Below are 12,394 nucleotides of genomic sequence, written 5' to 3'. Positions count from 1 at the left end.
ATAGTGACACCCCAGCCTGTCTCTCAGCCAGTGTCCCACCCCCACCCCTGGCAGTGCCCACTGAGAGGCCAGCAGGCTCCAGGGCTCCACTGGCAATTGGGGCTCAAGGAGCTTTGGGAGTCCAGGGAGGTTCTCAGGTTTGCTCTGTGTTTCTCTTTCCAGCCTCAGCCTGTCCCAGGGTTTATTATCAGCAAAAGTAACAAGGCCCCTGATGGCAGGAAGCTGCCTGGGGCTTAGGGTGCTGACCCTTCCGCCCTGGGGGCCTCTCAGCAAATAGTCCCTTGGAAACAGGGCAACGGTCCCTGCGGAGGGGGCGGGCTGGGAGGGGCCTCACTCCCCCAACACACTGGACACTGGGGGAGCCCCTGTGTGAGCAGGACTGCAGCCCTGGCTGGCGGGACTGTCTTGGGCAGGTGACCTGGGCAATTCCGTGGTCTCCAGGGTCCCTGCCACTCTGGCCACGTGTCCCTGTCACAGCCCTGAAACCCCTTCAGGCCCCTGTTCTGTCTCAGTTCCAGTCCAGGCCCCTCCTCCATGGGGAAGGTTGGCTCCATGCCTGCATCCCTTCTGGGTCAGAAAACCCCTACTGGGCTGCCTCAGGGCCACTGGGACCCTGGTATCCCCCCAGTCATCTCCACTCTGCCTCCCCCACCCCCACCCCCACCCCAGTCCCGGGAGCATCCTCAGGGCTGTCACCTCCCAGGGGTCCTGCAGGGGCCTCCTCTTTCAGCTCTTGCCCTTAAAAGGGGGCCAAACATCTATCCATCCCCACTGCCTTCCTGGGATGCCCTAAAAGACTCCACATCAGCCTCAGACACAGCATCCTTGTTCATTTCCAATCCCTTCTTCCCAGCTTGGCAGCTGCTAACCAGTCTGCCAGGCCGGGAAACTCCTCATAGGTAGGACTACTCCTAGATCTTTCCAGACTCCTACCTAGATAGCAGCTTTGGAGCTTCAGGGCCCCAAATTATGTTCATTTATTCTGCAGTTCCTTAATGATGTTCTACTTTGGAGTCACACTGGGTGGGGAGTCTCTCCTCCCCAGGGGGGAAGAGTCACATGTGAAGGCAAAATGGGGGGAGCAGATTCAGAACAGTCCCTTCTCCCACGTCATCTTGTCCCCACGGCCTTGCTCTCACCCATGGCTCCTCCCTGCTCACCTCTGAAGCTGCCGTCCTCTGGGTGGGGCTGTGTCCCCTCAGATGGCAACTCCTTCTAGTGATGCTGCAGGGAGGAGAGGCCAGGATACTTCAGATTGTCCCAGGTGTGTCTTCAGATGCTGTGGAAGGAGGCTGTGGCCCTGAAGGTGTGTCCTGGGTCCCGGAGCCTCAGGCTTTGGTCCTGGGCTCCCACCCACAGGCCCTGCTCACATGCAGGGCTTTAGAGCAAAGTGTTCACATCCACAGTTTTGGTATTTTTATCTGGGTTCTCACTTCCTAGTCATGCCACCCAAGGAAGGAACTTGATTCCACAGCCTTAGTTTTCTCATCTGTAAAATGGGGTTAGCAGTAGAATCCACAGTTCCTTTTCTGAAACCCTTGGAGTCAGATCTGCTCCAGACAGGTTAAATAGTACATCTACTCTACATGACATCACACCCCACTGGGGTGTGAACACACCCTATATTCAGACATTAGTGTTTCTGCAACTGAACATTTGAAATTTCACACTAAGTGAATTAAATAGATATCATGAATTGTCTCGTGTCTGTTCAGGTCAAATTTTGTTATCGAACAATTTTTCAAAAATTTGTTTTCAATTTTGAGAGACTCGAAGGGTTTGGATTGCAGATAAGGACCATCCTTCTCTGTGTCTCCATAGATAATGGCACACAGTCAGAGATCCACAATGTTCATGGTTTGAGGCCAGACTCAACCCAGCTCTGAGGTTTGGGATAAGACAAGTATCCTGACAAGGCCAACAGTGATGAGTGGGGAGAACCATTCAGGAGAAGCTGTGCTGTTCCCCAAGCAACCAGGCCATTTGTTCTAACTCCCCAGACCCCGAGCCTCTGCTGTCATAGGTCTCTGAGCCTTTCTAGCTGAATCTCTCTTAATCAACTTCCAGAACTGGATCTTTTTACAGTGGTTACTCAGAAGATCCTGCCACCCCAGTGACTGTGACCTGCCTGACCGTCACGGCACCATGTCCAACTCAGGAGCAGCTCTATACCTGGCCGACTTGGACACCACGTGCCGGTTCCTCCGCCTGCCACAGCTTTTTTCCACCTGCATGTCCTTCTCTCTGGTGGCCGACATGGGCATTCACAGGGGGTACGTAGGTAACTGGTTTATGTCCATCTGGTGCTTCTGTTGTGCGGTGACCCTCATTGTCCTCACAGTTGAGTTACGTAGGTTCCCATCCGAGTTTCCTTTCTTCTGGTACTTATCTAACACCTACGCCTGCTATGCTGCCCTCCTCTGTCTCTCAGCCTCCATCATCTACTCCCTCACCTACGTCCAGTTCCTGCCTTATGGTCCTCACCGGGACCAGGCCATCGCTGTTACTGCGTTCTCCTGCATTGCGTCTGTGTTTTATGCCATGGAAGTAGTCAAAATGTGGGAGCGCTGCAAGATCTACAAGACCTCCTGCTATGTGCTCACCGTGCCAGGCCTGCTGAAGGTGCTGGAGACCTTCATGGCCGGCATCATCTTCGCCTTCATCAGCAACACCTCCCTGTACCTGCACCAGCCGGCCCTGGAGTGGTGTGTGGCCGTGTACTCCATCTGCTTCATCCCAGCAGCCCTGGCCATCCTGCTGAACCTGGAACAATGGGAATACAGGCTGCCTGGGCCCTTCCCCCTCTTCCAGCTTGTGCTCAGCCTGCTCTCCGTCCTCCTCTATATCAGTGCTCTGGTCCTCTGGCTGCTCTACCAGTTCAACGAGGAGTTCGGCGGGCATCCTCAGCGGTCTAGTGATGAAGACTGCAAGGACAAGCTCGCCTACGACATGTGCGCCTGGGACCAGCGCCTGGCTGTGGCCATCCTGACAGCTGCCAACCTGCTGGTTTATGTGACCGAACTGGGGTACTGGGCCCGCCAGTTTTCTGTGGAGACTAAGGCTCTGCCCAGGGTCTCCTGATCCCCTCTGCTCATAGGAAGTATCTTTACAGAGTTCTGATGTCCTCTTCTTGGCTCCCTCTCTCCCTCCTCACATCCTTCCCCCTTCATCTCACTCTCTTTTCTGTTTCCTTCTCCCCTTCTCCGTCTTCTTCCTGCTTTCTTTGGTTGCCCACACATTGTTTTGACTTTTTCTCTTGCTGCTCTCATCTTCCCTTCATTTCCTACTTTTTGGCCCTTTTCTGGTCATCCTTGGTTTTCTCATCTCCTGTGTCCTGACCACCTCTCCCCATCTTCCTTCTTCTGATCCATCAGGACCTGAGACTCCTTCCTTCTCTGCCCACTGCCCCCTCCCACCTCCTGAGGTGCTGACTCCACAGCACACAGCCCTCTGTGCAGCTGTTTACACCCTGGGCCTCTGAAGGGGCCTCATTGCCAAAGTGTGTCTGTCCCCCTGGGGGTGCCTTAGTTGGTGTGTGTGGATTTGTGATTGAGGTAGTTAGTTAGGTATTAGACCCCTATTCTCACAGTGGATGAATGGTGCATCTCCCTTTTACTTAAAAGAAAAAAATCTCTGGAGGTCAACAATTTCCAGTGGCAGAAATCGTAGAGACCCTGGATCCTTACGTCCCATCTGATTCTCATCCTTGCAAGAGATTGGTTGAATTTTTTCAGGGTCACTAAACACCCATCACCCAGAGGGACTCTTAGAGAAAGCAAGGGATGAATGCCCTCTCTGAGGAATCAAAAAAAGAAGCTGAGAACAAATAATTTCACAATTTGTATGGAAATACAAAAAACCTCGAATAGCCAAAGCGATCTTGAGAAAGAAAAATGGAACTGGAGGAATCAACCTACCTGACTTCAGGCTCTACTACAAAGCCACAATTATCAAGACAGTATGGTACTGGCACAAAGACAGAAATATAGATCAATGGAACAAAATAGAAAGCCCAGAGATAAATCCACGCACATATGGACACCTTATCTTTGACAAAGGAGGCAAGAATATACAATGGATTAAAGACAATCTCTTTAACAAGTGGTGCTGGGAAATCTGGTCAACCACTTGTAAAAGAATGAAACTAGAACACTTTCTAACACCATATACAAAAATAAACTCAAAATGGATTAAAGATCTCAACGTAAGACCAGAAACTATAAAACTCCTAGAGGAGAACATAGGCAAAACACTCTCTGACATACATCACAGCAGGATCCTCTATGATCCACCTCCCAGAATATTGGAAATAAAAGTAAAAATAAACAAATGGGACCTAATTAAACTTAAAAGCTTCTGCACATCAAAGGAAACTATTAGCAAGGTGAAAAGACAGCCTTCAGAATGGGAGAAAATAATAGCAAATGAAGCAACTGACAAACAACTAATCTCAAAAATATACAAGCAACTCCTACAGCTCAACTCCAGAAAAATAAATGACCCAATCAAAAAATGGGCCAAAGAACTAAATAGACATTTCTCCAAAGAAGACATACAGATGGCTAACAAACACATGAAAAGATGCTCAACATCACTCATTATCAAAGAAATGCAAATCAAAACCACTATGAGGTACCATTTCACACCAGTCAGAATGGCTGCGATCCAAAAGTCTACAAATAATAAATGCTGGAGAGGGTGTGGAGAAAAGGGAACCCTCTTACACTGTTGGTGGGAATGCAAACTAGTACAGCCACTATGGAGAACAGTGTGGAGATTCCTTAAAAAACTGGAAATAGAACTGTCTTATGATCCAGCAATCCCACTGCTGGGCATACACACTGAGGAAACCAGAAGGGAAAGAGACACGTGTACCCCAATGTTCATCGCAGCACTGTTTATAATAGCCAGGACATGGAAGCAACCTAGATGTCCATCAGCAGATGAATGGATAAGAAAGCGGTGGTACATATACACAATGGAGTATTACTCAGCCATTAAAAAGAATACATTTGAATCAGTTCTAATGAGGTGGATGAAACTGGAGCCTATTATACAGAGTGAAGTAAGCCAGAAGGAAAAACACCAATACAGTATACTAATGCATATATATGGAATTTAGAAAGATGGTAACGATAACCCTGTATACAAGACAGCAAAAGAGACACTGATGTATAGAACAGTCTTATGGACTCTGTGGGAGAGGGAGAGGGTGGGAAGATTTGGGAGAATGGCATTGAAACATGTGAAACGTCATGTATGAAACGAGATGCCAGTCCAGGTTCAATGCACGATGCTGGATGCTTGGGGCTGGTGCACTGGGACGACCCAGAGGGATGGTGTGGAGAGGGAGGAGGGAGGAGGGTTCAGGATGGGGAACACATGTATACTAATTAAATAAATTTCTATTAAAAAAAAAAAAAAAAAGAAAGAAAGGAGCTGGTGAAGAACCCCAGGGACTTGCAGACACCTGTCTGCAGTCTTGGTGAGGGGCAGTGATGTGGCTCTCCTGCCCCAGTGATCAAAGCAGCAGGCCCTGCCTCTGCAGGGAGAAGACCATGGACACTGCAGCCTCAATGCCGTTGTTCCCTTGATTTTTTTTTTTTTACTTTTCTAATCAGGGGTTCAGAATTTACTGGGTGGCCTTGTTCTTAAAGGGACATTTCTTTTAAAAAATCTTGGGCAGATGTGTTGAGGTGGTGGAGAATTGCTGCTTTTGTAGTTAAAGAAACCGAAGTGCTTGAGTGTGTGGTGCACACATGTGTTTCTGTGAGTCAGTTGCTTTCTACTCTTGCTTCCTTGTGCTCTGGGCCCCAGGCATAATGTGATCTACATAATGTATTTTATAATGTGTGTGTGTGTGTGTGTGTACATATATAAAATATATGTGTGTCTGTGTGTGTTTTAAATTCCCTGGAGCTTCTGGTTCCTATCAGCCTTTGCTGGCAATCATAGAGAGAAGCCTTGTCTCTTGTTCTACATAATAATGTTCTTTTTTTCCCCAACCTAATATAAAGGACAAAGACAAAGGAAAACAAAATCAAAAGGTCCTGACTGCCCTCAATGTGTCTAGAGTTCAGAAGTACCCTAGCCAACTTGGACTTCCATGCTCACCCAAAAGACCCCCTCTGTGAACCGCACCCAGCGACTCCCCACACCCCCTCAGGCTGAGTCTAGGGCTTCAGCCCATTAGAGCAAACTAGCAGTTTGGCCCCACTCCAAAGCCCCAAATCCTTAGCTATTAAAACCCTCTGCCAGCACCAGGATGCTTCCTTTAAAGGTGCCTGGATGTAGGCTCAGTGCGTGCGTATGCATGTGCCTCCCCGACCCTCTTCATGGATGAATTCAGACCAGCAGCCCTTTACAGTAACTGGAGGCCGGGAAGCCCCCACAAGCCTTCTTCCTCTCCTGCTCTCAGCCACAAAGCCTCAGAGCCCAGCATTCTGGTGTCACCAGGGCCAGAGGGGCCAGGCTAGCAGAGCTGTGGGGGACGGGCAGGGAAGGACCCCCCTGCCCTGCTGCCCCTCACTGCTGTACTGGGATGAACCATGTGATCTTCACACAGAGGAAGGTGCGGTGGGCGGGGAGGGCTTCCAGGAGGTGGTGCACATGGCAGGCAAATTTTAAGAAGTAATGAAATAAAAATTGTATTTCAAGGCAAGACAGGAAACATTTCAACATAGTTTTTTTTCTCTGCCCTTTTGGGCCTCCTCCCTCCCCTCTAGAGTGCAGTGAGCATCTGCAATATGTGTTAACCTGACCTCCCCAAGGCGAGAAATACCTGCTCTACCATAAAGATGAATTTTTCTTCTTCTGGCCCCAGCCATGTGACTCCTTAGAAGATAACACTATTTACTTATGAGCTTATTAATTTCACAAGCTATTTCACTTGTACTCTGCCTATTTGACAATACTGTTGTTTCTTATATTAACAAATGTAATTTGTGAGATTGAGGCTCCAATAAAAATAATGATGACCAGGTGGGCCTGCTGATGAACCTAGAGAAGGGAAGGGTGATGAGTGTGGTCAGGGCCTCTGCTCCAGGGCTCACAACTCTAAATGCCTAAGCAGCTGATCCAGGAACAGGCCAGTGACCCTGGTCTGATGCTTGTCAGGACTGAGAATGCAGGCTGCACTGGGCAGGTGTCTCTCAGCCCAGCTGATGGTGTCTGTGAAGAAATGCTGGCCCGTGGAACCATGTTCAGGGCTGTGTCTGGACTCAGGTCATCAGGTTGAGCCCTGAGCCCTAGCCCACCTCCCACTTGCCACCTGACTCCTTTCATCTGGGCCGTGGACTCTGGCCTGGATGTGCCCAAGGACAGGGGAGTCATTGTCTGGAAAGCACTGCTCGGAGGGTTGGGTCCCTGGTTTATACACACAGGACTTTCCCCACTGAAGCTTCCACCTAGTACAAATCCAGTGTCACTTCCACATGGCGACCTGTCACCCATCTTTAGCTCATTCTCATGTCTCTGTCTCAACCCTGGATCTTTGACTTTCCAGGTTAAATGTCCCCAATTTATTCAATGGTTTGCCTTTATCTGGATTGCATTTCACCTGTGCCCCACCAGCCACCCCAACTCCCTGGCCTCCTTGTCCCTTCTCTGCCCATGTCCCCCAAACCCATTCACAGTGGATTCCTAACAAATGAGGAAAAGGTGGGAAGAAAACCAGAACTCAGCTGAGCCAGGGGCATCCAGCGTGTCCTCCAGCCCAGAGCTGGTTTTGGAAAGACCTGTACATTCCTGCTGCTGCTAAGTCACTTCAGTCATGTCCAACTCTGTGTGACCCCAGAGACGGCAGCCCACCAGGCTCCCCCGTCCCTGGGATTCTCCAGGCAAGAACACTGGAGTGGGTTGCCATTTCCTTTTCCAATGCATGAAAGTGAAAAATGAAAGTGAAGTCGCTCAGTCGTGTCCGACTCCCAGCGACCCCATGGACTGCAGCCTACCAGGTTCTTCCATCCATGGGATTTTCCAGGCAAGAGTACTGGAGTGGGGTGCCATTGCCTTCTCCAGTATGTTCCTGAGGCTCTGGCAAAATGAACTAGAAGACAGGGATGTGAGCCCTTAGTGCTACCTAACCCTGGAGGAACCAAGCGAAATCTGGGGGGTGGTCTAAAAAGGCTGTTTACAGTGGCCATGCCTTGCTGAGCTCCCTTGGGGCACCTGTGACTCAGACCTGTTAGCTGGAGGAGTACAGGGATTGGGAAGGGTGCCCGCCCCTCTAACACTCTGTAGCCACCCCTCCTCCCCTTCTTCCTCTGCCCCCAGCCCCACCCGATGGAGAAAGACCTATTCAGGGACAGGATTCTCCACCCTCATCTGCTGTCTCCAGGCACACATCCCACCACCTTGCTCCCCAGCGCCCAGCCCCATCAGGACAGCATCACTGCCTCCGAAGGTGAAGATCCAGCCAGTTTGGTCCCAGGAGTGATACGAACGCTGCCCACTTCCTGCCCAGTGTGCTGCTGTCTGGGCCAGGCTCCGCAGCCAAGAAACTTACTCACTTGGAGCACAGTTTCTCCTCTATATGGAAAGAACAAATGCTTTTCCTGTTGGGGGATGAGAGAGTTTGAGTGGGTTTGCTGAGAAATGGGAGAAAAGGGCAAATGCTGGCCTGGCCCAGCATCCTGAGTTCAGGGGGTGTGCTGTGTCACCTGGTAGAATCGCTGGTTTCTGTTACCAGGTGGTGGAGCCCTGGGGACACTGGTGGGGACTTGTTTAGGGTCCTGAACTTGACCCTTGCTCAAGGGCATCCTCACCTCTTTATTGTCCTCCCATCTCTCAGAGTTTAGGGCTAGGACAGAGAGAGAGGGCTGCCGACTCCATCCTGCCAGCCAATCCTAGCTCTGCCCCCGAGGGCCCTCAGTGGAGGCTGGAAGCATTCTGCCTGATGGACCCCCATCCAGCACCCTCCATCTGGAGGAAGAGCTCAGGCCAAGGGGTAGCTGGCAAGGCTGGTGGTTCAGCCTAACTGCACCCAGGACTCACTGGAGTCTACAGAAGGAGGGGTGGATTCTAATAAAAATTATCTTTTTGTGAATTAGCACCTGTCCTCTAAAGGAAGGAAAAGTCTGGAAAACAGTGATCATGGCTGAGGCTCCCCTGCTGTTTGGAAGCCCAAGGAGCCTGACCCGAGGTGCAGCTGAAGGAAGGGCAGGACCTGGCTGGCAGAGGCTGAAGGCCAGGACCTGCTCAGTGGTTCCCGGACTGGGAGGTCCTGAGCTCTCGCCTTGCTGAGGTTCTGGTTCCTGATGTGTAGACTGGGATAGTAATAACTTTCCCAGGGTCAGTTTAAGAGTCAGAGACAATGGTATGAAGGGCCAGGCAGAGAGGGGGGCCAGTGAAATGCAGCCTTGAGCAAAGATGCACCATGGCTTTGGTGGAGGAGGAGGGGAATAACAGCTGTGAGGGCTGGGGAGGGCACTAGGCCTGGAAATACTTGAGGACCAGATATTTCTGGGTCCTTCAGGAAGATGACAATTTTCTTCCCAGATCTATTATGTCTGCCACATAGGCTTTGATTGGAAGAAACACTCCAACTCAACAAACTGGACTTCCTGATATATTGCCAGGACCCAGTGTTTTCCAGTTGAGCTGCTGTAACAGAACTCCATAGACTGGGCAGCTTAAACAACAGACATTTACTTCTCAGAGTTCTAGAGACTAGGAAGTTCAAGATCAAAGTTCCTGGAGAGCTGAACTCTGGTAAGGGCTCTCTTCCTGGTTTGCAGTCTTCCCACTGTATGAGGCTATGACCTCACATGATGGAGAGAAAGATCATCTGTCCTATTTCTTCTCATAAAGGCACTAATCCCATTCACACAGGCCCCAGCCTCATGACCTAATTACCTCCTAGAAGCCCCACCTCCAAATCCAACATATTGGTGATTTAGGCTTCAACATATGAATTTTTGAGGGAAACAAACACTGAGTCTACAGAATTTGGCATTAGGAAAAAAAGTTACCAATGAGTTTGAAAGTCTGGTGGAAAATCATTTGAACTCTAGTTTCCCCTTTCTTTTACACTCAGGTCCAGGGGCAAGGCCATGAACCAAAAATATTCAGTTACTGGTCAGATTCTGCCAATAAAAAGGGTTTGCGTTCTGGCATGAGTAAATGGAATTCAATCCATGTATATGGCACATGTCATGTGCAAACCACGTTGTAGCATCTTGCAGTTTAAAACAAAGCAGAAGCAAACCCTTGGTCCTACACCTGCCCAGCTATTGTCCTTTGCACTCTTTCTCCACAAGTATCCTGAACATGATCTAACCCCCCTCTGCATCTTCCTTCTCTCATCTACTCTAACCCCCTCTCTGCCTTCTGTTCCCGCCTCTCCATGGAAAATGTTCTCACCAGTTCACCACTGAGCAGCATGTGGGCAACTCAAGATATATTTACCCTCTCATCACCAGGTCTCTCAACACAATTCACCTGCTTCAGGAAACCTTCTCTGGAGTGATGGTCCTCCTGCTGCTCAGACTCTCCTTCCTCCTTCTCCTCTTCCTCCTCTCCATCATCTGAGGGTCTCAGGACTTGGGACTGGAAAACATCTGTCATGTGTCAAACCCTCTTCTTAGCACTGGGAATACACATACATATTGGTTCTAGATTTTAGTGTTTATCTTTCTCATGTTTTTTTTGAAACTGAATGCAGAGTTTTGCGTTCTTCTTTATAATAGGGCCATAATAACATAACAATAATGTATCAGGCCTTATTTCAATACAACAGTAATGCATGCATGCATGCTCAGTCACTCAGTCATGTCTGACTTTTTGTGACCCCATGGACTGTAGCCTGCCAGACTCCTCTGTCCATGGGATTTCCCAGAAAAGAATACTGGAGTGGGTTGCCATTTCCTTCTCTAGGGGATCTTCCTGACCCAGGGATCAAGCCAGTGTCTCCTACGTCTCCTGTATTGGCAAGTAGATTCTTTACTATTGAACCACCTAGAAATCCCACAAAAGCAATGTTTTCCTACAAATGGCTGCTGAGATGGACTCTGAAGAAGTGGAAAGTCAAGCATGTGCAAGAACAAGGGAATCTGGGACACCTCAGACTGTGGGGGCACCTGGAAACAGTTTGTGTTTTTGACAAGAAACACTGGAGAGTCAGACCCCTGGGAAGTGACTGAGGAAACTCTTGTTATGAAAGAGAAACATGTTCCCCACCAAGCAGAGGTCATGGGGAAGGAAGGTCTGTGTAATCAGGAAGGATGTGACCAATAAACAGGACCCAGCAGCCAAGAGGAAGCAAGCAGAGAGGGTGGACAGAGGGGAGGGAGCTGGCTTCCATCTCCACATCTGAGTCTCCAGGACTGGCAAGTCCAGGGGCCCCGGGAAGAGGGGGCGTGGGAGGGACCAGGGGTCTCTGGCACCCCTCCCCCATCTAGCAGATGAGGAAACTGACTCAGCAGCAGTGAGTGTCCTCTTCAGGGGGATGGGGCAGGTTTGTACAAAACGAGGGTGGATGGGGCAGAATCCCAGCCTGGAGGGTGCTGCTGCTACACTTATAATAAGCAGCATGGGGCTGTGGACAGACAGCCGGCCTGGGAAGGAGGACACCTGGGTCCTGTCTCTGACTCTGCCACCCACAGGGTGACTCTGGACACGTCCTGCCACTCCCTGGGGTCCAGCTGCACCACTTCTATGACGAGAAGTTTCGACTAAGCAGAGGACCTTTCTACTCTCTTTTGAGCTCCACAGTGAAGGGACTTGACCTGCCTTGGAATTGTGACAAATGATCCTCAACTCCCCAACAGAAGAGATGGAGCAGCCACCCTCCTGAACCACAAGACTTGGACAGTGAGTCCCTCAGGTGAGCCCACCTGGACAACAGATCTTTCACTAAAGCACAGAGGCATCTCCATCCTCCTGGGAAGTGAGGTCACAGAGTTATGTTCAATTTAATTCATGAAAATAGAGAATATGAATTTCTTTCACTTATGCAAATATTTATAAATGCACACTTGCTCATATCTATGAAAAAGTGAGTGAAAATCAATTAAGAAAGAAATGAAAAATTTTATTCAAGCCAATGTAAGAATTATAACCAGCAAGACATTCTTTCAGGAAGCTGTGAGAACTGTTCCAAAGAGGTAAATGGGGGCCACTATGTATGTGATTCAGGGAAGGGGTACATGCAACCAAGCACACTTCTTGACAAAGTTATTGATCTTCAAAAAGGCCAGAAGCCATAGTTAATGGTTTTAGTGCTTTTATAGTATGGCAAGATGTAAGAAATTGGGTTTGTAAATATTTCTACTGGAAATGTCTAAGTATCTGAGGGCTGGTTCTGCCAGTTTTCCCAGAGTACAACTTGCCTTATCATGGTCTTTGCCGTGAATTCCTTCCAGGGTGGATTCTAGATCAGTGATGGCAGTATGCT

General features: G+C 49.4%; 1 protein-coding gene across 1 annotated transcript; it reads left to right on the top strand.

The window, feature by feature from the left end:
• LOC147349682 (myeloid-associated differentiation marker-like) lies at positions 1-3,081 on the top strand. The gene is made up of 2 exons (XM_086364629.1): positions 1-37; positions 2,201-3,081. The coding sequence occupies exon 2, from the start codon at positions 2,233-2,235 to the stop codon at positions 3,079-3,081; it is 849 nt and encodes a 282-aa protein (XP_086220755.1). The 5' UTR covers positions 1-37; positions 2,201-2,232.
• The last annotated feature ends 9,313 nt before the right edge of the window (positions 3,082-12,394 follow it).

Source organism: Bos grunniens, chromosome 21, assembly GCF_055505025.1.
Source record: "Bos grunniens cultivar Pamir isolate PY7600 chromosome 21, Bosgru_T2T1.0, whole genome shotgun sequence".
NCBI classification, from domain to species: Eukaryota; Metazoa; Chordata; class Mammalia; order Artiodactyla; family Bovidae; genus Bos; species Bos grunniens.
This window is presented reverse-complemented; position numbering and strand designations above follow the sequence as displayed.